General features: G+C 43.0%; 1 protein-coding gene across 2 annotated transcripts; it reads right to left on the bottom strand.

Moving 5' to 3' along the window:
* Positions 1-279: 279 nt before the first annotated feature.
* Positions 280-26,454, bottom strand: ppih (peptidylprolyl isomerase H (cyclophilin H)). 2 transcript variants are annotated; one of them, XM_087980191.1, is made up of 9 exons: positions 26,319-26,454; positions 16,189-16,253; positions 16,065-16,088; positions 14,954-14,998; positions 10,379-10,421; positions 5,260-5,352; positions 4,698-4,785; positions 3,519-3,559; positions 280-987 (listed from the first exon to the last, which is right to left on the bottom strand). In XM_087980191.1, exons 1-9 carry the CDS (start codon positions 26,382-26,384, stop codon positions 919-921), a joined length of 534 nt encoding a protein of 177 aa, XP_087836317.1. In that variant the 5' UTR covers positions 26,385-26,454; the 3' UTR covers positions 280-918. The 2 variants fall into 2 exon arrangements, with proteins under 2 accessions (XP_087836317.1, XP_087836318.1); XM_087980192.1 differs by lacking the exon at positions 3,519-3,559.
* Between the last annotated feature and the right edge of the window lie 786 nt (positions 26,455-27,240).

Below are 27,240 nucleotides of genomic sequence, written 5' to 3'. Positions count from 1 at the left end.
CTCTCTGCTGTCACCCTATTTGGCCTTATGAAATTTTTTTTTTACATTTGACAACTTCTATCAGTGTATTTGTTAATTTATGTTGAGTTGGTTTCGGCCAGTTCCCTTCTTATTGCTGCCAGTGCCTGTACTTAACCAGAAATCAAAAATTTTAAATGCATTAGCTGTAAATCAATGAATTTCAATGTTCACTATTCTTAGAGCATTTTGGTTCCGAAATGTGCACAAAAAGAACTCCATGAAATGGTTAATACTGGGAATTATCAATCACTCACTAAATAACATACAATTGAAAGTTTTATTTCAGATCTAATGGTATATATCATTCATACGGCTCAAAACAAACTGCCATTGTCTGAAAAGTAAATATAAACTGAAAATATAATATAAAACAAATCATCACAACTGCAATCATATTCCTTACATTCTGTTCTAAGCAAATGGGAAATTTACAATTTGGTAGACAATATAGTCTGCTTCTCAAAAACAAATATAAACGATTTGATGTTTTGGCTGTTAAAAAGACAAGTGAATTCAGATTTCACTTACAAACACTTACTGGATGAAAGTATTTCCAAAAACAAAAAAAAAATGCACTGGGCAACTCAAACTCTACCAGGGCAAGCTTTTGTTTCAAGTTGGGGTTTTAAACAAGAACTCTACTAAAATTATGTTTTTATTTTTAAGAGGGAAATGGTTTTGGATTAGCTCATTCACAGCACAGGAATTTCCTATTCACCTTGGTCTCAGGATGAAAAATTGAGTTGTCAAAATCCCAGATTGTGCTTGTTAATTATTTAAACCAAAGACCCCTGGCCTCTGTGAACACCACTACAATAGTGTGCAGGTCATAAAAAGGTCTCTTTACACTTCTAAACAAATAGCGAAGAACTGCTTCTTCTCTTGTTTCAGTAAACTCTACATTTCTCCACATTGTGCAATCACCACAGGAAGTTTCGGCTTGTTGCTGGGTCCAGCAGGAACATTCTGTGGGCAGAAGTTTTATAATGACTAATAACAAACAATAAAGCTTTCTGAAAGACTATGCTGCTTTATTCTCATAATCACAATTTAATTAACTCGTCCAACTTTCAAATAGCTGATTAAGAGGAGCCACAACAAAGTTCAACACGCTGATGAAGATAAGCAAAAAAAACACTTACGCTGATCTCTCTCCACATCCTGCCAAACCTGCTGAGTTTTTCCTTCTAAGGGGTGGGGGGAGAAGATGATTCATGACACTGGGCCAGGATTGATGGAAGTGTTGACTGTGAAACAAGGACTGATGGGCACAGGGAACGATCTAGTAATGAAGGTTATATTGTTCAGTTGCGGGTCTATGGCAGTTTAAGGATGGTAGGGGACAATGTAAAGATGGCAGGGGTGGGACTGGGCAGTTGGTTATGACTGGCTGAAATCCTGACTTCTCAAAGCCTCTTCATCATAAACAAGGCGCAAATCTGGAGTGTGATGAGATTCTCTTTATTTTCCTGGCTGGGAGTAATTACAATACTGAAGAAGCTCTGCACCATCCAAAATAATGTACTCCTGTTTAATGCCATTTTATCCACAAGTTAAGCATTTATTCTGTCGAAACAAGTTTTAATGGTACAACCTGCCATAGCCTCTTCAAAAGCACCATAGTTCACTGTCTCCCACCACCCTGAAGAGCAACAGCAACAGGGGTATTGCAACATTTTCACCTCCAAGGCAAGAAACTTTGATTTAAAAGGTATATCACTGCCACTTTATTGCTGCTGGGTCAAAATCCTGCAACTCACCACCAGCCAGGCAGGACCACACCAGTCACCACCAGCCAGATGGGAAGTAAATGGAAGTTCGAAGAATTAAGTCTTTCTTTGAAAATTCTGTAAAGTGATGGGTGAAGAAAAAATAAAAATCTAACTAAACTGTTGTCACTATTTTCCAGTGTGGTTCAGTGATTAAAGCACTGACCAAATGGGAACAAAATTCAATAGTGTCTCTCACTGGAGGGTCAGTGCATAGACACAGCTCCTGTACATTGTTTCAGGACTATATTGTTTTCATTTATCATTTTTAATTTTGTTCTCTTTAATTGCAAATGAATTACTTGCCCAAGGCATCATAAGATGGGGTAAAGCAGAAGCTGGTACAGCCGCTTGGTTATGTGCAACAGTAGGAATTAAACATTGAAGATGGTGTAGTCTGAGCTGCTGCCTGAAATAAACAGTGTTCCTTTGGAGGCTGCAGTGAGAATAAAAGTAGATAGGTGTGCTACATAGAGACGGTGGAGCAGCTGGTATGAGTCAACAGGACATTGGAAGCTGGTTGTAAGTTCCCAAGCTCCAGGCACTTAATGTGTGTGCAAGCAACTCAGTGAATCCTTTATGTATTGGTGAAGATGGAACATTGGTGTATTTAACACAAACTTTAAACACTCAATCCAGGAACAATAACGGTGACAGATTATTGACAGTAATACCAATCGGATGGCAAGTTAAATTAGCCATACTTGCAACTAGTTAGGTTAGTTAGTATCAATCATGATCTTAGTTTTACAATTAAACTGTGTAAACTTGCAAGGGTGTACAAGATGCAACAAGGACAGACTGTGGGGAAGGGAGGGAGAAGGACAGAACAGAAAATTGGCATGAAGCTTCCAGGTAGCTTCACACGCCTGCTTGCAATTGGTCACATGAAGGATTCCATGAATCACCTAGCTGCTATTGGACAAAGTCTAAAAGCAGGAAGATAATTCAGAGTGTGAGTAGAGGGAAGGACAACATTATTTAAGAAAGCCATACAAAGCAGCTTCTTTAAAAAGAGTTGGATGAGTATCTGGCTAAAAGGTCTGTTGCAGAAAATGATGCTGACAATAACTGTGGAACATTTTCACTCAACCCTGCCTAACTCATAAAAGTGTGTGCGGAACGCAGTTGGTCAAAGATAATGAAAGCAGAAAATGCTGGAAAAGCTCAGCAGATCTGATTGTATCTGTGGAGAAACAGTCAACATGTTGAGCGTGATTTACCAACAGAATTTTGTTCAGATTTCCAGTAAATGGAGTGTTTTGTTTTGGTTGCAATATTATGTCAAGATCCCAATGGAGTATTTTTTAAACTCAATCACTTGCAGGCTCAAGGAGGCATCTGTTCAGAGTTCTGTTCTCTCAAAGTTTTACCTGCCTCTGGGAAGAAAGTGGTGAAAAATTTACAAATGCAATTGCACATAGATTTTCAAGAGAAATCTGTGATTAATTTGAATTAACGTTTTTGGTCCATCTTTTATATTCCAATTATTAGGCTGCAGTTTATTTATCTGAGTCAAGGAAGATTGATCATTTTACCACACCGCCCCCTACCCTGGCCCTCACTGAAAAAATCCAAGGAATGTTTTTGCTGAAATGTGTACACATTAGATGCAAATGAAAAATATTTAGCAGAGTGCACCTAAACACTGTTTATACAGAAATGTTTAACTTAGCGACAGTATTTGCTTTGCAGCAATAAATATTACCAAAACAGATAACTGCTTACCTCAATTTTCCTCATTACAAGTAATCCATCAATTATTCTACCTGGATAAAATTAAGATTTTTTAAAAAAGGTATTAATTCCTTCAAAGAAGCTAAATAAATAAAGTTACTTTCCAAGGAAGGGGCAAATGAAATATATGTGTATATGACTAAGGGGCTATGTTTCTGTACACTGAATTCTTGGCCCTTTCTATGCTGACAGGGAAAGCATGCCACGTATAAACGCGTTGCACTGCAAGCATTCAGTGACTAGAAGCCCCTACCCACAGGGAGAACAGGAAAAAATGCAAAAACCACTCCATTCAGAACATTTAGAGTACCATTGATAGCCCTGGAAGCAGGTCACATCAACACTCAGCAGGAGTGTTAAAATACACAAGTAACACTAGAGTTTCTTCTTTGATATGGAATCAAAATTTTCTGTAGGAAATTCTGGAAACATGCTCATTTCCACAACTGAGAATCATCAAATCTGCAGTGAACACAAACTATTGTCTGCCTTAACATTATGAAGACTGCTGCAGTTTTGAATGTTGAATTCCAAAATTGTTGGCACGCAATTTGCAAGAAGTTAGTCATCAATAATCTTAAAATGAAAGCTATTTATAACTGCAGCCTGGTAACATGAAAGGTGCCACTTTTGGCCTCAGCCTCCCCAAATTGACAATTGGGAAATTGGTCAGGATTCCTGCTCGTAATCACTTTCCAGTGTAAGGAGCCTGCATGATGGCAGAGTGAGGAGAAAATGAGGACTGCAGATGCTGGAGATCAGCGTTGAGTGTGGGGTGCTGGAAAAGCACAGGAGGTCAGGTTGCCTGATCTTCTCTAGTACCACATTCTCGATGCTGATAAAGTCAGGATTAGGACAGTGCCACATGTCACCTGATATCATTCGCTTGAAAGGGAGCAAGTAACCACTCTGAGAAGGTATTGGACAATATTGAAACAGATGTTTCACCTGCCAGTTACACTCCAGGTAACCTGGTACTCCCACACTCGACCACAGATTGGTTAACCTTAGTTACGAAGGGAGTTTAGTCATCTGGTTTCATTGGTAAAATCTGGATTGAAGATTTGGAAACTTAATGTATGATTTACTTTTGTACTGACTGTATAGAATAGACATATTCCCAGAACAACTGCTCCGACTGAAAGCTTTCAGAGAGACCTGCTTCCTTACCAAAAACAACATGCTTTCCATCAAGCCAATCACATTTAGAACATGTGATGAAGAACTGACAACCATTTGTATTTGGGCCACTGTTTGCCTGTTAGAGACACACAAAAAAGGTCCTGGTTAGTAAAGCACAGAAATTTCAAAGCAGCTTTTGGAGTTTCCCTCCGTCAGGTTCAAGTTCCACTGCAGGGTTTGGGCAGATCTTCTGCACTTTTGGAACTGCAGTTTTTCAGATATTAACCTCAGGCCCCATCTGCCTGGTCAGATGGATATATAGACCCAATGGCATTATTTTCAAAAAGAACATGGGCGAAAGCCCCATTGGCCTGGGCAGCATTTATGTTTTAATAACAGATTAGCTAGAATTGATCCCATGCTGTTTGTGCAATCGCAATGTATGTCCTACATCACGTTAACAATTACACTTCAAGAACAGTCCACTAGCTTTGAATTGTTTTGTGGTCATGAAAACTGTTACCTCAATGCAAGTCTCTTTTTCTTCTCTTAACAAATACATATTTTTCATTCGTATCAATGTTACATAAACAATTTGAATCTCCCTTACCATGGATAAGAGACCAGGAGCATTGTGCTTCAGTTTGAAGTTTTCATCTGCAAATGGCCCTCTATAAATACTACATACACCAGTCCCATCGCCCTGTGTGCAAGAGATTCACTACATTATCACAAGCATTCAGGAGATTACACAGAAAATTTATAATTTTAAAGTTAAGATCACATACCAAGCACTGGACTATCACGCTTCTCTGTAATGCTGACTTTTATAGGTCAAGAATGCTGAATAATAAAGGGGGACAGTATAGGGTGCAACCATGTCCCACAGCTTTGGCGAGTACAAATGTTTTATAAAAATGGAGAATAGTTGTGCTGATACAATGGTCACAAGTACTACGTTTAAACAAACAGAGCGCTGGAGGAACTAGGAGGTCTGGCAGCATTAGTAAAGACAGTTAATGCTGAAAATGTGTTGCTGGAAAAGCGCAGGTCAGGCAGCATCCAGGGAACAGGAGAATCGACGTTTCAGGCATGCAACAGGAGAATCGACGTTTCCAGCAACACATTTTCAGCTCTGATCTCCAGCATCTGCAGACCTCACTTTCTCCTTAAAGACAGTTAATGCTTGGTAAGACTGCACCTGGAATACTGTGTTCAGTACTGGTTACCATACTTACAGAAGGATATCGATGTGTTGGAAGCAGCTCAGCAAAGACTAGACCTGAATCCGTTGGAGTTTGAGTCAGAGTCAGAAGTGACTTAATTGAAACATAAAAGATCCCGAGGGGACCTGACTGGGTGGACATTGAAAGGATGCCTTCTCTTGTGGGGGAATTTAGAACTAGCATTTATTGTTTTAAAATATGGACTCACCCATTTCAAACAGGAAACATGTTTTCTCCAAAAGGATTGGCAGTCTTTGGAATTCCTTTCTTCAAAAGGCATTGAATGCAGAGTCTTTAAATATTTTTAAGGCAGAGATGGTAAATAGTTGATTACCACGGGGATGAAAAATTATCAGTGGATATGCAGGGATAAAGAATTGAGCATAAAATCTGACCAACCATGATCCTATTAAACAAAGGGACAAGTGGTTTACGTGTTTCTTGTTTGTAATCTGGTATGACTCTTCTTTAGAATTAGTTGTAGAGAAAAGTCATTGGACTTGAAATGTTAACTGTTTCTCTGTCTCCACAGATGCTGCCAAATCTGCTGAGTTTCTCCAATACACTTTTTTTTTTCTCTTTTTTACAGATTTCCAGCATCGTGAGCAATTTGCTTTAGCTCCATGCTTATTGGCAGCTGTCTTTTATTCATCTTACAATTACACAGCTGTATTTGAGAGGCATGGGCAATTCCATTCATGTTGTTACACAATGCACACTTCTGCATTTACTGTCCAGTATCGGTAATAGGCTCTGCCTTACAAACCTTTCCTGTCTTCTCTATATGTGCTTGTAAAAGTTAAGCCTCATTCTTAAAGGGATCGCTTGTGTTTTGCACTATTGTAACTCAGAAACATTACCACTTTCAGCTTATCTACTTGGATGACTTCTACAGTAAGCTTTCAGGTGCCAACTAATTCTCACCTGATATTCAAATCTTTAGCTTGGTTTACTCGATATAAGCCAGGCAGCAGTATGGTTATGGAGCTGGAAAAAACACAGCAGGTCAAGCAGCATCAGAGGAGCAAGAAAGTCGACATTAGAGTGACTCTGGCTTTCCAGCATCTGCAGCTCTCACTATCCCCAAGTAGTATATAGAGGAACCTCAATTATCCGAACAACACAGGCAGGGAGTATTTTGTTCGGATAACTGAATGCCAGGTGACAGAGTTTGGCCAAGCATTGGGACTTTTCTGGATAATCTGAAATTCGGATAATCAAGTGCCGGCTAATTGACGTTCCTCTGTAGTTATCATTAATTAGAAGATTGGATTGCCTGCTCTATTTCCCAGTGCCACTATATGCTATTCAGTGTTTCTGTGGGTGATCACACACCCATTGTCTGTTGATTACTGAGTCCCGTTGATGAGTGGTTGAGGGTAATATTTAAATCCAACTGATTATGTCTATCCAGCTTTCCCCATTATTGCAAGTTTTGAATTTTTGCTGATTCTGCTCCCTGATCCATTTACACCACAATCACTCTCACCTTGGAATTCTTGAACACTAATGTAGGATGAAAGTTCCATGCCACTGCTTCAATAATCGCCCCCAGCATCACTCCATTCAGTTCCAACTGCCATAGAACATGGCCTACATTTGAATCTCAGGCAAATCTCATTTTCCTTCATCCTGTATACTGCACTCACTGTCAGGTTAACCAAGGTCTGGATTGATGTCACACAGCATCATGTGATAGTAGTGGCTCCTGCTGGTCACCAAGATCAGCTGGCTGTTGGCAGCTGTGTGAGAGACAGCTCAACTCAGTTCCAAGTCTTTAGGTTTCTAATCACATAACGTTCCACTTCTGATACCTCCACCTGGTCAAACTTCCCATTACTGTTAGTTACACAAGATAATGGTCCTAAAAGGGTTAATGTTCATGTTACATCTGCTCCATCCACTCTACTGATATCATATACAGCCTGTGGGTAGAGACAGAGAATTCTACTTGGGCTTTCACAGGGAATAGATAGATCTGTAAGAGCCTAAGGCTTTTATAATTTTGCCTGACCAAATGTAATTGTACTTAGACTCAGATGTGCAGCACAGAAACAGATCCTTCAGTCCAACTCGTCCATGCTGACCAGATATCCTAAATTAATCTAGTCCCATTTGACAGCACTTGGCCCATATCCCAGGATTATAAGAGATAAGATTTATAATCATCTAGCAAGCAACAATTTGATTTCAGATAGTCAACATAATTTCGTCAAGGGCAGGTCATGTCTCGCAAACCTCATTGAGTTTTTTGAGAAGGTGACCAAGCATGTAGATGATGGTAGGGCAGTTGACATGGTATACAAGGACTTCAGTAAAGCCTTTGATAAGGTTCCACATGGTAGGCTGTTGGAGAAAATGAAGAGGCATGGGATTGAGGGCGATTTAGCAGTTTGGATTAGAAACTGGTTTTCTGAAAGAAGATAGCGAGTGGTGGTTGATAGAAAATATTCAGCCTGGAGTCCGGTTACTAGTGGTGCGCCACAAGGATCTGTTTTGGGACCACTGCTGTTTATTATTTTTATAAATGACTTAGACGCAAGCACTGGTAGATGGGTTAATAAATTTGCAGATGACACTAAAGTCGGTGGATTAGTGGACAGTTTGGAAGAATGTTACAGGTTGCAGGGGGTCTTGGATAAACTGCAGAATTGGACTGAAAGGTGACAAATGGAGCTAAATGTGAGGTGATGCACTTTGGGAAGAATAACAGGAAGGCAGAGTACTGGGTCAATGGAAAGGTTCTTGGTAGCGTGGATGTGCAGAGGGATCTTGGAGTCCATGTACATAGATCCCTGGAAATTGCCACCCAGGTGGATAGTGCTCTTAAGGCGGCATACATTGTGTTAAGTTTCATTCATAGAGGGATTGAGTGCTGGAGCCGCAATATCATGCTGCAGCTATACAAAACGTTAGTGCAGCCACACTTGGAATATTGTGTACAGTTCTGGTCCCCATATTTCGGGAAGGATGTGGAAGCATTGGAAAAGGTGCAGAGGAGATTTACCAGGTTGCTGCCTGATCTAGTGGGAAGGTCTTCTGAGGAAAGGCTGAGACAATTGGGTCTGTCTCATTGGAAAGAAGACGACTAAGAGGGGATTTGATAGAGACATACAAGATAATCAGAGGATTAGATAGGATAGACAGTGAAAGTCTTTTTCCTAGGATGATGACGTCAGCTTGTACGAGGGGGCATAGCTGCAAATTGAGGGGTGATAGATTTAAGACAGATGTCATAGGCAGGTTCTTTATTCAGAGTGGTAAGGGCGTGGAATGCCCTACTTGCTAATGTAGTCAACTCAGCCACATTAGGGAGATTTAAACAATCTTTAGATAAGCACATGGACAATGATGGGATAGTGTAGGGGGACAAGCTGAGAATAGTTCACAGGTTAGCGCAACATCGAGGGCCGAAGGGTCTATCCTGCACTGTATTGTTCTATGTTCCAAACCCTTCCTATTCATATACTCATCCACAGGTTTTTTTTTAAATGCTTAATTGTACCAGCCTCCACCACTTCCTCTGGTAGCCTATTCCATACACACACCACCCACTGCATGAAAAAGTTTCCCCTTAAGTCCCTTTAAATGTTTCCCTCTCACCCTAAACCTATGCCCTCTAGTTCTGCATTCCCTCAACCCGTGAAAAGACCTTCCCCCTCAAGATTTTATAAACCTCGATAAGGCCACTTCTCAATCCTCCAAAGCTCCACGGAAAACAGCCCCAGCCTATTCAGTCTCTCCCTATAGCTCAAACCCTCCAACCCTGGCAACATCCTTGTAAATCTTTACTGAACTCTTTCAAGCTTCACAACATCCTTTCAATAGGAGGGAGACCAGAACGGCACACAATATTCCAAAAGTGGCCGAACCAATGTCCTGTACAGCCACATCATGACCGTGTTAACTCCTACACTCAATACTCTGACCAATAAAGAAAAGCATACTAATTGCCTTATTCACTATCCTATCTACCTGAGACTCTACTTTCAAGGAACTATGAACCTGCACTCCAAGGTCTCTTTGTTCACCAACACTCCCAGGACCTTACCATTAAGTGTATAAGTCCGGCGCTAATTTGCCTTTCCAAAATGCAGCACCTCACATTCATCTAAATTAAACTCCATCCGCCACCCCTCGGCCCATCTGATCAAGGTCCCATTGTACTTTGAGGTAACCTTCCACGCTGTCCATTACACCTCCAAATTTGGTGTCATCTGCAAATGTACTAACTATACCTATGTTCATTGTTATCTTGCGGTAAACCTTCCTGTTGAAAAACAGTACTCCTTCTGCAGATACCGGAGGGTGCTATATCCTCTGCCACTGATCACTAGACAGACCCAAGACAAAAGGAAACTAAGTGGCAATGAACTATATCAAACAACCCTTGCCTAGTCCCAGACACTGGTTGAGGTGGCAAATACCACAAGGTGCCAGCAGTAATTGTCTGGGAAAACAGCACAGTTACTGTCACAAAATGTCAGTCAATAACTTACTTACATTTACAAAGTCTCCCCCTTGTATCATGAAGTCCTTGATTATCCTGAAAAAAGAAATACTCTTTTGCAGCAAATGAATGGAAGTTGCAATTACTGCACAGAAATGAACACCGCAATAATTGGAACAGAACATATTTGAACACAGATGAAAAACTGCAAATATCAAAAGATCAAATAAAAACATAAAATGTTGGAAATATTCAAATCAGCCACTCAGCAACTATACAGAGCACAGATCAGTTAGCATAAACTATGGACTCAAATTTTTAAAAATTAAAAATGAACAGCATTTACAAATAAACTGAACACAATGAGGGAAAAGAAAGAAAACAGAGATATAAGAAAGGAAATAAATTTCTTCCCTACATCCCTTTGCCACTCCACCTTCCTTATTGCTTTTAAGTCCTTCGTATAATAAAGCTGTCATAGTTGTGGGCATGTTCACTGAGCTGGGGAGTTGATTTGCAGATGTTGTGTCCCCCAAGTGACATCTTCAGTGCTTTGGAGCCTCCTGTGAAGCGCTGCTGTACTGTCTCTTCTGGAATTTATTTGGTTCCTTTCCTGCTGCATCTGGTTGCTGGTTCCAGTTTTTTGTTGTATTAGTTGGTCTATTGGATCAAGGTCTGTGTGCTTGTTGATGGAGTCCGTAGATGAGTGCTTCTAGATATTCTCTGGCTGTCCTCCTATGAACTTTGTGATGCCCCAGTCGAATTTGTGGTCCCAGTCATCTGTGTGTGGGGCTGCGAGGGACAGCTGGTTGTGGTGTTTTGTGGGTTGTTGGTGTTCATGGATGTGGATTGCTAGCTGTCTGCCTGTTTGTTCTATATGGTATTTTGTACAGTCTTTACATGGAATCTTGTAAATTATGTTTGTCTTGCACATGATGGGTACAGGGTCTTTTGTCCTGATGAGTCATTGTCTGAGTGTGCCTATCGGTTTATGGGCTGTCATGAATCCCAGTGGTTGGAGAAGTCTGGCTATCAGTTCAGAGATTTTTTTTAATCTAAGATAGCGTGGCTAGTGAGTTAGGCATTGTCACGCCCTCACCGTGTTGTATGCCTTTTCAGCATCTGCAGATAAAATTGTGGGGATATCTGTTCTTGACCTGACTGGTGTGTGTGGCTTTTCTGTACACTTTTGTGCTGCATTCATTGTTCTGTGTTCTTTGTACCATCACATCCAGAAATGGGAGTTGATTGGTGGTTTCCTTTTCTCTCGTAAATCGAATCCCTGTGAGCATGGTATCGATAATCCGGTGTGTTCTCAATCTGTGTTCTCTTAATGATAACAAAAGTGTTGTCCACGTCTCTGATCCAAAGTTTGGGCTGGATTTGTGGGAGGGCTATTTGTTCCAGTCTTTGCATCACTGCTACTGCTATGAGTCCATCAGTGTTCCATTGATCTGTTGTTGAATGTGATATTTGTCGTCAAGCAAAGGTCTAGTAGTTTGAATATGCAGTCCTGGCTGATAGGTTCCCCATCGTTTTGTCTGTTCTGCCTGTCCAGGAGATTGGCTATTGTTTCTCTGGCTCACAGGGATCAGGTCCCCCGGCCCACCCTCACTCACGCCCAATACTGCCCTGCACCCGCCCCCCCCAACCCCGCCCAACGCCTCCCTGCCCCCAGTCCAACCCCCCTACTCTGTCCAACACCATCCCGTCCACCATCACCCCCTCCTCCTGCTCTCCCCACCAAATCCATCCGATACCCCCCCACTTCCTGCATCTAACCTCTTTAGTCCTGTTAGAATGAGTTTTCTCTGCAAGATCCCCCTCATTCCTCTAAACACTATATAACCCTAAACTACACAATCTCTCCACATACACCAGCCCAGGAATCAATTTGGTAAACCTTCACTGCACTTCCCCTTTAGCAGATATCCTCAGATATTCCAAGTTTGGCCTCATTAATGCCCTATATAATTGCAGCCAGACAACCCTGCACTCGAATTTTCTTGCTACGAAAATAACATCATTCGGCTTCTTTCTTGCCCTTTGCACCTGAACATTTATTTTCAGAGACTGTTAGAGAAGGATGCCCACATCTCATTGAGCATTCTCTCCTCTCAATTTACAGCCATTTAAGTAATAATCTGCCTGCCTACTTTGCATTCAAAGTGGATAACCTCACTTTTGTCTATATTTAATTCATCTACAAGAATTTAATTCATTTACCAGATAATACATGGCTTGGAGAGGGTGGACACTAGGAAATTGTTTCCGTTAGGCGAGGAGACTAGGACCCGTGGACACAGCCTTAGAATTAGAGGGGGGAAATTCAGAACAGAAATGCGGAGACATTTCTTCAGCCAGAGAGTGGTGGGCCTGTGGAATTCATTGCCACAGAGTGCAGTGGAGGCTGGGATGCTAAATGTCTTCAAGGCAGAAATTGATAAATTCTTGATGTCACAAGGAATTAAGGGCTACGGGAGAATGCGGGTAAGTGGAGTTGAAATGCCCATCAGCCACGATTGAATGGCAGAGTGGACTCGATGGGCCGAATGGCCTTCCTTCCGCTCCTATGTCTTATGATCTGCCATGCGTTTGCCCACTCCCTCAGCCTGTCCAAATCACACTGCAACATCTCTGCATCCTCCACACAGCTCATCCTTCCACCTAACTTTGTTGAGATATTACATTTAATTTCCCCAGCTAAGTCAACAACATACATTGTCAACAGCTGATCCATTTATTCTTTTTTGTCTATTAACCAATTTTCTGTCTATCTCAGTACATTATCCCTAATCCCATGCACTTTAATTTTGCACATTAAACTCTGATGTGGGACACTGTAAAAATCCTTCTAAAGGTCAAAATAAACCACATGTACTGGCTCCTCCTGATCCACTCTAATAGTTACATCCTTGAAGAAGAATTCATGTAGGTTTGCAAAGCATGATTTCCCTTTTGTAAATTCATGCTGTGGCTGTATCTTTGCAGGTCATTTGATTTCCTTTCTAGTGTATTTTCACCATCTTCTGCTGCTTTCTAAATAACATTCATTTACAATTTAGATCTTATTCTTAATGCGTCACACCTGAAACAAGGACCTGGGGCTTGTGGTGGCACTGACAATAAAATGATAAGTTTTCACCATTGGTACTCCTCTGTAGCTGACAGCAACCTTTGGAATCCACGTAAACAGAAACTGAGAAATTGCTGTCAGTAATTCAATTTGGAGAAAATGGTATTCCAAGTATCCTCTAACTGCAATCAATTGAAATCAACTGACCATTTTGTCAAAACGTTTCACCTCACACTTATCAGGACAATTCACAAGAATAAAAATTCAACGGGAGTACCAACGTTTATACTGAGTGAGAGGACATTGCTAACCGGTAGGCAAGTGGATTCTGGTTGTTTGAGGTGTTACATTGGAAAGTGCTCATGTAAATGCTGATTAAGATTTTAAGATATAAGATCAGAATTACATCACACAATATCAAATCCTTCAAAAGTTTTGAAGACTTCGACAAAGTCACTTGAGTTTGTTTTCAAGACGAAAGAAATACCATCTCAGTCTCTGCACGTTTTCTATTAGTGAAAGGATGGAGACACAGACTTAAAGTGATTTACAATGGAAACAAAGCAGGCATGAAGAAAAACATATCTTGCAGTGAGTGGTTATGGTATGGTGCATTGGAGGCAGACACAATTGAGGCAAGAGGGAACTGAATTGTTAGCTAAAGAGGAAGAATGTGCAAGGTTAAAGGAAAAAGGTGGGAACTGCCACTAGGAAAATGCTGCTTAGGAGAGCTAGTGCTGACATGATGAGCTGAATGGCTTGTTCCTGTGCCGTAACAATTTTGTGATAGATGTAATTTCACATCTCTTGTAAAATTTGTACATTTTCCATTGCCTCTGTATCCATTTAAAAATATACCAACCAGAACCTCATTCAATACTAAAAATTTGGGTGAACTACTGTTTGATACAATAGGATAACAAGCCAGATTCTAGTGTTGGATTTCAGTTGAACTGGAGGCTTCATCTACTTGACCAATGTTTAAGTCACAGGCCGGTTTAAGGTATCCAGTGTCCTATGGAGTGGAGAAACAGAAGCAAAATACTGCTCATATGGAAATCAGGTAAGAACAAAATTGGTGGAAAAATTCAGCAGGTTTGGCAGCATCTATGGAGAAACACAGTTAACAGTACTGTGTGCAGCTTTGGTCTCATTATCACAGGAAATTATCCCTAAATAAGAGGGATGCCATTTAGATCTGAGGTTTAAAGAATTGTTTTTACTCAGTGTTGTAAACCTTTGGCAATCTTGACCACAAAGGTCTGTGGAAGCTCAGTCTTTGAAAATGTTTAAGGTAGGGATTAATAGATTTCTGATTACTGTTGGTGTTCAGGGTTATGGGGATGGGAAGGTAAAAGACATTGAGGAGTTTAATCAGCCACGATCATACTTAATGGCAGGGCAGGTTCAAGAACAGGAACAAGAGCAGACCGTCCTGCCTATTAGTCTGATATGACTCTCCTTCAGTCTTGTTGTTTTCATTTCTTAGGAAGTCATGATTGAGTAATATAACTATGTCAAAACCCAAAGAGTTGCAAAACTTATGGCATACCTGTGAAATGTACTTCCTTTATAACCTATAGGGACACCATCCTTCCTGTTGAAAGAAAAATCTTCAGTTTATGCAGTTAATAAATTAATTCAAGGCAAACTGACATGAACCACTTATTTTGAAGAACGTAGTGGATTTTTTTCCTAATTCAAAGCAGTGACAATACAAAATCATTACAGTCTGACCCAAGGCCACAGATCAAACAACTGTATTTATCCAGGTGAGGTACAGAAGTAACATTATTTCAGAAATAGCCCCTAGTGACTGATGCTTAATCTATTACATAACTGAGACAACAGTCTGAAATAAGGGAACAACAAACTACAGCACAACCTGAAGGTCTGCAGAAACATTTCCTATGCACATAGAACATTTCACCTCTTCTTTACCATGCAATGAATTTGCTTTCATTTTCAGTCCATTGCATGAGTAGCATGTTCAAAATACTTTAGGGATGGCAGTTTGTATCATGGTGAGAGAGCAGGCAAATTAGAGTGAGGAAAGAAGCCTCTGTTGCTAAAAAAAAGTTGCCCATTCAATAGGCCAAATACCATGCTGTTATTCTTATCTAATAACCAATTTAGTTAGCAAACCCGTACTTTCAACTCCACTGTTTAAAGTTTGGTGATCTAAGTCAGAATAACATGTTTGTTATCCCCAGCACTGGAAAATGAAGGGAAAAATAAATCAGTCAGGGTTGCTGTATATTATTGTTGAGAGGTTCACTTGATCAATTGATTTGAGACATGGGCTTCATTTCAATGGTCCCCACTGTGGGAAAGAAAGCGGTCACCAACCATGTTTATTCATGATAATGGCTTCACTAGTCTGGGGAAGTTGACAGTGCAGTGAGTATTAAAAGCCAGACATCAGGAAAGATATTGCGAAAATGTGTAGATAAAAACAAACAGCAACATGTTTAGTCTTCATTAGACACCAAAATGCCTGATTCAGCCTCTTTGATTTAAGTCACTGCTCACTCCTGATCTGGAGGAAAGGAAACTACAAGATTGGCTGGCTGAAAAGATAAGATAAATAATTATTTCTTGCACTGGTAACATTGGAAGTCCTTCGGTAAGCCAATAACAAACCAAGAATCAAATATACTAACCTGAATTCTCCAGTGCAGAACTGCCTAAAATAGGAAAAATATAAAATCATAAATAATGCATGATTACCAAGAGTATTATTAAAGAGACTGAAATAAATCTTGCAAATTAACAGCAGCACTATACCTGACATTCTCTGCTACCCTTGGCACTACATCAGCAAACAGTTCAATCTTCATGCGTCCCACCTCCTGTTACAAATAAATAGGTTTAACTGTATAATTTGATGTGTGTTTATAGCACAAATGCAATCAATACTTAAAAGAAGTTTGAACAGAATAACAAGCAAAATGCAGAATTGTGAACAAATAAAAGTTGCAGCACTCTTGTTGCTGAACAAATTAGGTCAAGGATTATGTCACAGGATTGTTGATATGAATATGGTTTGTCATGAAGGTTAACAGCTCTGCAGCTGCAGGATTCAGCAGAAACTTTCCAAGAGACCATTTCTTGTTCATCATGGGATGTGGGCCTCACTGAAGAGGCAGCATTTATTACCCATCTCTAATTGCCCAGAGGGCAGTTAAAGTCAACCTGTAAGTCAATCTGCGGTCACATGTAGAACCAGATGGAGTTTTCCAACAAGTGACAATGTTTCATGCTCACTCATTAAGTTTCCTCACTCCAGATCTTTATCGGATTCAAATTCCACTATCTATCACAGCAGGATTTGAACACAGGTCCCCAGAACATTACCAGGGTCTCTGGAGTAATATTCTAGCAATAATACCATGAGGCCATCATCAGTTTGCCCACTAGCCATTGAGATTCTAGTCTTGCTAGGGTTCCTTGGTGCCACCCTTAGTCAAATGTGGCCTTGATATCAAAAGCTGTCACTCTCACCTTCAGGTAGAGGTCAAGATTAAATTAATCATGATCTTTGTAAATGGCAGCAAAGCGCCTGGTTTTCAAAACCATATTTCTTTTGGTATGTTTTTCAGCCTAGTTGTCACTTGTGTTATCAACTTATTATTTACAACTTTATAAGTTTACTTTTAAAATTTGTCCCTTTTGTCCTCCAAAGGTCTGGCTTTCTTCATGCTATCTGTTGCCCTTTTGGGAATATACTTCAATTGTACCTGAAATAAGAGGCAGCTAATTACATTCAAAACCTTTTTTTAAGGTATTTTAGGTGTCGGAGATGATTTCCTCGAATTCCAGGAGCAGCAATTCCTGTTTTATTTGCTGTTGCATTGTTTTGGAACTTTGTAAAAAATAGTCGAAACAACAGCAGTTTAAAAGGGAGAAGAGCAGACAAAGGAAGCACATGGTGAGGACAGTGCAGGAGAGAGGGAAAGACATAGAGAACCTGCACAGTTACCGCCTTTGCTGTTTGAATTCGTGTATCACTAGACGGAGTGCATCTGGGAAAATTAACAGTGAAATTCACAACTAATCTTGGAGGAACTGTTGGGCGAAGTTCACATCACAGAATCAGATAAGTTAATTGTTGTTTTAAGTCTGTCCAAGAGAAAGGCTGCAGCAGTGGGTACAGTGGATTCTTTCTTGATTTTGTGTTTTTGGAGATAAGTCTCTTGATTAAACTTTAAATATAAGCCATAGCTATTAATTTAACCTGGGGCAGTGTTTGTAGAGGAATAAGACGGTGTTATTTTCTGGATCTGTAGATTGTGAAGGAGCAAAAATGACCTTTGCAGTGATATGTACTTCTTGTCAGATGTGGGAGTTTAACGAGAGTTTAAGGGTTACTGCGGATTATATCTGCCATAAATGCTGTTGAATGTGAATCTTATCAGATTGAGTGGATCGGTTGGAGAGACAGATAGAAGCGATGAGGAATTTGCAACTGCAACAGTACGTGATGGATGGCAGTTATAGGAAGGGGGGAGGGTGGAGTCTCAGATACAGTCACATAGACGGGTTAAGTCCAGGAAGGGTAAGAGAGGTAGGCAGCGAGAGCAGGAGTCTTTTGTGGATATACCCATTTCAAACAGGTATGCTGTTTTGGAAAATGTAGGGGGTGATGGATTCTCAGGGGAACGTAGTATGAACAGCCAAGTTTCTGGTATTGAGACTGGCTCTAATGCAACGAGGGGTACGTCGGCTTCCAAGAGATCAATTGTGTTAGGGGATTCTGTAGTCAGAGGTACAGACAGATGTTTCCGTGGCCAGTAGAGAAAAAACAGAATGGTGTGTTGTTTCCCTGGTGCCAGGATCAAGGATGTCTCAGAGAGGGTGCAGAATGTTCTCACAGGAGAGAGGGGCCAGCAAGAGGTCATTGTCCACATTGGAACCAACGACATTGGAAGGGAAAAGGTTGAGACACTGAAAGGAGATTACAGAGAGTTAGGTAGACATTTAAAAAGGAGGTCCTCAAGGGTAGTAATATCTGGATTACTCCCAGTGCTACAAGCTAGTGAGGGCAGGAATAGGAGGATAGAGCAGATGAATGTATGGCTCAGGAGCTGGTGTATGGGAGAAGGATTCACATTTTTGAATCATTGGAATCTCTTTTGGGGTAGAAGTGACCTGTACAAGAAGGACGGATTGAACCTAAATTGGAAGGGAACCAATATACCAGCAGGGAAATTTGCTTGAACTGCTTGGTAGGATTTAAACTAGTAAGGTGGGACCCAGGGAGATAGTGAGGAAAGAGATCGATCTGAGACAGGTACAGCTGAGAACAGGAATGAGTAAAACAGTCAGGGCAGACAGGGACAAGGTAGGACTAATAAATTAAAGTGTATTTATTTCAATGCAAGGGGCCTAACAGGGAAAGCAGATGAACTCAGGGCATGGTTAGGAGCATGTGACTGGGATATCATAGCAATTATGGAAACATGGCTCAGGGATGGGGAGGACTGGCAGCTGAATGTTCCAGGATACAAATGCTACAGGAAGGATAGAAAGGGAGGCAAAAGAGGAGGGGGAGTGGCATTTTTGATAAGGGATAGCATTACAGCTGTGCTGAGGGAGGATATTCCCGGAAATGCATCCAGGGAAGTTATTTGGGTGGAACTGAGAAATAAGAAAGGGATGATCACCTTATTGGGATTGTATTATAGAGCCCCCAATAGTCAGAGGGGGATTTAGAAACAAACTTGAAAGGAGATCTCGGCTATCTGTAAGAATAATAGGGTAGTTATGGTAGGGGATTTTAACTTTCCAAACTGACTGGGACTGCCATAGTGTTAAAGGTTTAGATGGAGAGGAGTTTGTTAAGTGTGTACAAGACAATTTTCTGATTCAGTATGTGGATGTACCTACTAGAGAAAGTGCAAAACTTGACCTATTCTTGGGAAATAAGGCAGAGCAGGTGACTGAGGTGTCAGTGGGGGAGCACTTTGGGGCCAGTGACCATAATTCTATTTGTTTTAAAATACTGATCGAAAAGGATAGACCAGATCTAAAAGTTGAAGTCCTAAATTGAAGAAAGGCCAATTTTGACGGTATGAGGCAAGAACTTTCAAAAGGTGATTGGGGTAAGATGTGTGCAGGTAAAGGGATGGCTGGAAAATGGGATGCCATCAGAAATGAGATAACAAGAATCCAGAGAAAGTATATTCCTGTCCGGGTGAAAGGGAAGGCTGGTAGGTACAGGGAATGCTGGATGACTAATGAAATTGAGATTCGGAGATGCCGGTGTTGGACTGGGGTGTACAAAATTAAAAATCACAACACCAGGTTATAGTCCAACAGGTTTAATTGGAAGCACACTAGCTTTCGGAGTGACGCTCCTTCATCAGGTGATTGTGGAGGGCTCGATCGTAACACAGAATTTATAGCATAAATTTGCAGTGTGATGTAACTGAAATTATACATTGAAGAATTGATTGTCTGTTAAGCCTTTCATCTGTTAGAATACAGTGATAGCTTCACTTCTTTCATGTGTAAATCACAAAACCCTTTTTTTTTAAAGTTGCATTCTCGGGTTAGCTATTAACAATGGTGATAGCTAGACAATATGTTGAAGGTGTTAGCCCCCTGTGCTCTCTGTCTATGACCTGATGTTTAGATTGATTCCAACCTAAAAAGTGAGATGACAGAGTTTTACATAAATTCATGCAGTTTTTGAGCTCATTGAGGGTTTGGTTAAGAAAAAGAAGGATGCATATGTCAGGTACAGACAGGATAGATCAAGTGAATCCTTAGAAGAGTATAAAGGAAGTAGGAGTATAATGAAGAGGGAAATCAGGAGGGCAAAACGGGGACATGAGATAGCGTTGGCAAATAGAATTAAGGAGAATCCAAAGGGGTTTTACAAATACATTAAGGACAAAAGGGAACTAGGGAGAGAATAGGGCCCCTCAAAGATCAGCCCCTTTGTGTGGAGCCACAGAAAATGGGGGAGATACTAAATGAATATTTTGCATCAGTATTTACTGTGGAAAAGGATATGGAAGATATAGACTGTAGGGAGATAGATGGTGACATCTTGCAAAATGTCCAGATTACAGAGGAGGAAGTGCTGGATGTCTTGAAACACAAAGGCGAATAAATCCCCAGGACCTGATCAGGTGTACCCGAGAACTCTGTGGGAAGCTAGAGAAGTGATTGCTGGGCCTCTTGCTGAGATATTTATATCATAGATAGTCACAGGTGGGGTGCCAGAAGACTGGAGGTTGGCAAATGTGGTGCCACTGTTTAAGAAGGGCGGTAAAGACAAGCCAGGGAACTATAGACCAGTGAGCCGGACCTCGGTGGTGGGCAAGTTGTTGGAGGGAATCCTGAGGGACAGGATGTACATCTATTTGGAAAGGCAAGGACTGATTTGGGATAGTCAACATGGCTTTGTGCGTGGGAAATCATGTCTCACAAACTTGATTGAGTTTTTTGAAGTAACAAAAGAAGATTGATGAGGGCAGAGCAGTAGATGTGATCTATATGGACTTCAGTAAGACGTTTGACAATGTTCCCCACGGGAGACTGATTAGCAAGGTTAGATCTCATGGAATACAGGGAGAACTAGCCATTTGGATACAGAACTGGCTCAAAGGTAGAAGACAGAGGGTGGTGGTGGAGGGTTGTTTTTCAGACTGGAGGCCTGTGACCAGTGGAGGGCCACAAGGATCGGTGCTGGGCCCTCTACTTTTTGTCACTTACATAAGTGATTTGGATGCGAGCATAAGAGGTACAGTTAGTAAGTTTGCAGATGACACCAAAATTGGAGGTGCAGTAGACAGCGAAGAGGGTTACCTCAGATTATAACAGGACCGGACCAGATGGGCCAATGGGCTGAGAAGTGGCAGATGGAGTTTAATTCAGATAAATGCGAGGTGCTGCATTTTGGGAAAGCAATTCTTAGCAGGATTTTTACACTTAATGGTAAGGTCCCGACGGAGTGTTGCTGAACAAAGAGACCTTGGAGTGCAGGTTCATAGCTCCTTTAAAGTGGAGTCGCAGGTAGATAGGATAGTGAAGGCGGCGTTTGGTATGCTTTCCTTTATTGGTCAGAGTATTGAGTACAGGAGTTGGGAGGTCATGTTGCGGCTGTACAGGACATTGGTCAGGCCACTATTGGAATATTTCATGCAATTCTGGTCTCCTTCCTATCGGAAAGATGTTGTGAAACTTGAAAGGGATCAGTAAGGATTTACAAGGATGTTGCCAGGTTTGGAGGATCTGACCTACAGGGAGAGGCTGAACAGGCTGGGGCTGATTTCCCTGGAGTGTCGGAGGCTGAGGGGTGACCTTATAGAGGTTTACAAAATTGTGAGGGGCATGGATAGGATAAATAGACAAAGTCCTTTACCTGAGATTGGGTAGTCCAGAACTCGAGGGCATAGGTTTAGTGTGAGAGGAGAAAGATATAAAAGAGACCCAAGGGGCAACCTTTTCACACAGAGGGTGGTACGTGTATGGAATGACCTGCCAGAGGATGTGGTGGAGGCTGGTACAATTGCATTTGGATTGGTATATGAATAGGAAGGGTTTGGAGGGATTGGGCCGGGTGCTGGCAGATGGGACTAGATTGGGTTGGGATATCTGGTCGGCATGGACGGCTTTTCGCAACAGAGCGCGGCGGGAGCTGGGCGGAAGTTCAGACGGAGCGCAAAGCCGGTTGGGAAACTATTAGAGCGGGTGTGTTCTAAACCCCAGGTCCTACAAAGTAGGGTCTCCCTCCCTCCTCCTCTAACCTTAATTAAGAGTCCATAGACGTGCCACAAAAAGAGGGTCTAAGGAAGTTTAGATCGAAGAGTGAGGCTTCAGCTCAGGACTCTTTGACAAGGAGGTTGAGTGAAGTGATTACACCACAGTTGAAGAGGGTGAAGACATGACTGCCCAGCTGGTTCAGTGCGCTACGTGCTTGATGTGGAAGGTCAACGACTCTGGTGTGTCTGGCTCGTATATGTGTGGAAAGTGTGCGCACATTCAGCAATTGACCGAGCATATTGCAGCGCTGACGAAAGAACTCGAAGACCTTAGGCTCATCCGAGAGAACGAGATCTTTCTGGACAAGACCTTCAGCGATGTTATTAAACCAATCATGCCAGAAGAGAGCAGAAGAGAGCAAATGATGAGGAAGGCAGAGAGGAGACAGGTGCAAGAGACCCCGGGAGAAGTACCTGTCAGGAACAAGTTGAAGCTTTTGGAAGCAGAGACTGATGACACTGCCAGTTCGCAAGGCGGCCAAGTTTGTCAATCAAAAGTTGCCGCAGAGGCAGAGCGGAAGAGTCGGACATCGCACAGAGCCGTGGTAATAGGGCACTCCATCGTGAGAGGAACTGACCGGGGTTTTTGTGGCAGCAGACGGGATTTAAGGATGGTGTGTTGCTTTCCTGGTGCTAGAGTGAAAGACATCGCGGACAGAGTGCAGGAAATCCTCAAGGACGAGGGTGAAGAGCCAGAGGTGGTGGTACATGTCGGCACAAATGATGTCGGTAAGAAGAGGAGGTACATACTACAGCGAGACTTCGGAGAACTAGGCAGAAGGCTGAAAAGCAGGACGTCCAAGGTGGTTATCTCCGGTTTGCTTCCAGTTCCTCGGGCTAGTGTGGCCAGAAACAGGGAGATAATGGACTTGAACGTGTGGTTGGGGAACTGGTGCAGGAAGCAAGGATTCAAGTTCTTGGATCACTGGGATATATTTTGTGGTAAACATAAATTCTACAAGAGAGACGGCTTGCACCTTAATAGGTTAGGGACTAGTATTCTGGCAGGCAGGGTTTCTACTGCAACACCGCTACATTTAAACTAAGTAGCGGGGGGGAAGGGGACAAGCTGGATGTTTAAAAAGGAAATTGAAGGGAAAGTTAGAACAAGAGAAGTCAAGAAAGACAACTGTATTAATGAGGCAGAAAACTCGGAAAGGCATCATGCTGTAAGGTTGAGTGAAATAAGGGTTGATGGGAAGGGTGAGAGCAGTAACAGATTAAAAATACTATACATGAATGCACGAAGCATTAGACATAAGATGGATGAGCTTGAGGCTCTTTCGGAAATTGGCAGATACGATATTGTGGGGATAACTGAGACGTGGCTTCAAGTGGACAGGGCCTGTGAAATGAATATTCAAGGATACACGTGTTATCGTAAGGACAGACTGACGGGCAGAGGGGGTGGCTTTGTTAGTAAGGGATGATATTCAGTCCCTTGCGCGGGGGGACCTAGAGTCAGGAGATGTAGAGTCAGTGTGGATAGAGCTTCGAAATACCAAGGGTAAAAAGACCCTCTTGGGAGTCATCTACAGGCCCCCAAACAGTAATCTGGATGTCGGATGTAAGTTAAATCAGGAGCTGAAATTGGCCTGTCGCAAAGATGTCACTACAGTTGTTATGGGGGATTTTAACATGCAGGTAGACTGGGAGAATCAGGATGGTATTGGGCCACAAGAAAGAGACTTTGTGGAGTGCCTCAAAGATGGATTCTTAGAGCAGCTGGTGCTGGAGCCGACCAGGGAGAAGGCAATTCTGGATCTGGTATTGTGTAACGAACCAGAATTGGTCAGAGACCTCGAAGTGAAGGAGCCATTGGGAAGTAGTGACCATAATACAATAAGCTTCAATCTGCAATTTGAGAGGGAGAGGGTACAGTCGGAAGCGACAGTACTTCTGTTGAATAAAGGGAATTATGGAGCTATGAGGGAGGAGTAGGCCAAAGTTCAATGGTGCAATACCTTAGCAGGGATGACCGTGGAGGAACAATGGCGGATATTTCTGTGTATAATGCAGAAGTTGCAGGATCAGTTCATTCTTAAAAGGAAGAAAGATCCCAGGAGGAGGCATGGGCGGCCGTGGCTGACGAGGGAAGTAAAGAAACATATAAAGTTAAAAGAGAAAAAGTATAACATAGCTAAGATAAGTGGGAAAACTGAGGACTGAGAAGCTTTTAAAGAGCAACAGAGGATTACTAAGAAGGAAATACGCAGAAGAAAAATGAGGTACGAAGGTAAACTGGCCAAGAATATTAAGGAGGATAGTAAAAGCTTTTTTAGGTATGTGCAAGGCAAAAAGATGGTTGGGACAAAAATTGGGCCCTTGAAGACAGAAACAGGGGAATATATTACTAGGAACAAAGAAATGGCAGAGGAATTAAATAGGTACTTCAGATCTGTGTTCACTTGGGAAGACACAAGCAATCTCCCTGAGGTAACAGTGGCTGGAGGACCTGAACTTAAGGGAATTTATATTTGCCAGGATTTGGTGTTGGAGAAGCTGTTAGGTCTGAAGGTTGATAAGTCTCCAGGGCCTGATGGTCTGCATCCCAGGGTACTGAAGGAGGTGGCTCGGGAAATCGTGGATGCGTTGGTGATTATTTTCCAGAGTTCAATAGATTCGGGGTCGGTTCCTGAGGATTGGAGGGTGGCTAATGTTATACCACTTTTTAAGAAAGGTGGGCGAGAGAAAGCAGGTAATTATAGACCAGTTAGTCTGACCTCAGTGGTAGGAAAGATGCTGGAGTCTATTATAAAGGATGAAATTACTGCACATCTGGATAGTAGTAACAGGATAGGACAGAGTCAGCATGGATTTATGAAGGGGAAATCATGCTTGACTAATCTTCTGGAATTTTTTGAGGATGTAACTATGAAGTTGGACGAGGAAAATCCAGTAGATGTAATGTACCTGGACTTTCAGAAAGCTTTTGATAAAGTCCCACACAGGAGGTTAGTGAGTAAAATTAGGGTGCATGGTATTGGGGGCAAAGTACTAGATTGGATTGAAAATTGGTTGGCTAATAGGAAACAAAGGGTAGTGATAAACGGCTCCATTTCGGAATGGCAGGCAGTGACCAGTGGGGTACCGCAGGGATCCGTGCTGGGACCACAGCTTTTTACAATATATGTTAATGATATAGAAGATGGTATCAGCAATAACATTAGCAAATTTGCTGATGATACAAAGCTGGGTGGCAGGATGAAAAGTGATGAGGATGTTAGGAGATTCCAGGGTGACCTGGACAAGTTAGATGAGTGGGCAGATGCAGTTTAATGTGGATAAATGTATGGTTATCCACTTTGGTAGCAAGAACAGGAAGGCAGACTACTACCTCAATGGAATCAATTTATGTAAAGGGGCAGTACAGAGAGATCTGGGTGTTCTTGTACACCAGTCAATGAAGGTAAGCATGCAGGTACAGCAGGTAGTGAAGGCGGCTAATAGCATGCTGGCCTTCATAACAAGTGGAATTGAGTATAGAAGCAAATAAGCTCCTGAAGAAGGGCTTATGCCCGAAACGTCGATTCTCCTGTTCCCTGGATGCTGCCTGACCTGCTGCGCTTTTCCAGCAACACATTTCCAGCCAAACCAGAGGACACAGCTTAAAAATACGGGGTAGACCATTTAGGACAGAGGTCAGGAGAAACTTCAGAGGGCAGTGGAGGCCCAGTCTCTGGATTCATTTAAGAAGGAGTTGGATAGAGCTCTCAAGGATAGTGGAATCAAGGGTTATGGAGATAAGGCAGGAACAGGATACTGATTAGGAATGATCAGCCATGATCATATTGAATGGCGGTGCAGGCTCGAAGGGCTGAATGGCCTACTCCTGCACCTACTGTCTATTGGTTGGGCCGAAGGGCCTGTTTCCATGCTGTACATCTCCATGACTCACCCTAAACCTGTAGTTCGGGACTCCCCGACCCCAGTGCCAACCGGGGAGCGCTGCGGGGCGGCTTTCTCTGTTTAAATTTATCGAATCCCTCGCGATTTAACAAAAGGCCAATTTTACTGAAAATCAAACGGCACCAAATTACAGCAGATCCGCCTAGTCCCGGGCTCGCTTCCCCCGGCCTCGGGCCTAGTCCCCGCTCCACCTGCCGCAGGCCTCGGGCCCCGCTTTCCCAGCCTCCCGCTTACCTGGCCGCCGATAGTGATGTCGAAGAAGACGACAGGGTTGTTAGGGTTGGACTGGACCCCCGCCATCTCTTCACTGAGAGCGGCAGCACACCCGGACCCGGACCCGGAGACTAACGGCACAGCGCCCGAGGCCCCGCCCCCGGCCCAACTACACTCCGCGCCGGGGCCCCGCCTATACGTGATTGACAGTTGCCTTCCACTCCCCCCATTGGGTCAGGTTAATGGGATCTTCCTCTGTAATCTCAGCTGGGGAGATGTTGGGATGGAGCAGTGTTGCGGCTCGTCCAGCACGGAAACACCCTGCCGTCCACATACTGACCATAAACCCAGCCCAGTCTCGCCCCCCCCCTCCTCCCTCCGGCCTGCTCCAGACCCATATCCCCCCCCCCCCCCCCGCCTGCTCCAGACCCATATCCCCCCCCCCCCGCCTGCTCCAGACCCATATCCCCCCCCCCCCCGCCTGCTCCAGACCCATATCCCCCCCCCCCCCGCCTGCTCCAGACCCATATCCCCCCCCCCCCCCGCCTGCTCCAGACCCATATCCCCCCCCCCCCCCGCCTGCTCCAGACCCATATCCCCCCCCCCCCCGCCTGCTCCAGACCCATATCCCCCCCCCCCCGCCTGCTCCAGACCCATATCCCCCCCCCCCCGCCTGCTCCAGACCCATATCCCCCCCCCCCCCGCCTGCTCCAGGCCCATATCCCCCCCCGCCCCGCCCCGCCTGCTCCAGACCCATATCCCCCCCCCCCCGCCTGCTCCAGGCCCATATCCCCCCCCCCCCGCCTGCTCCAGACCCATATCCCCCCCCCCCGCCTGCTCCAGACCCATATCCCCCCCCCCCCCGCCTGCTCCAGACCCATATCCCCCCCCCCCCCACCTGCTCCAGGCCCATATCCCCCCCCCCCGCCTGCTCCAGGCCCAT

This window comes from Chiloscyllium plagiosum, unplaced genomic scaffold, assembly GCF_037043375.1.
Source record: "Chiloscyllium plagiosum isolate Xiang-an unplaced genomic scaffold, Cpla_swu_hap1 HiC_scaffold_37, whole genome shotgun sequence".
In the NCBI taxonomy this organism is placed as follows: domain Eukaryota; kingdom Metazoa; phylum Chordata; class Chondrichthyes; order Orectolobiformes; family Hemiscylliidae; genus Chiloscyllium; species Chiloscyllium plagiosum.
This window is presented reverse-complemented; position numbering and strand designations above follow the sequence as displayed.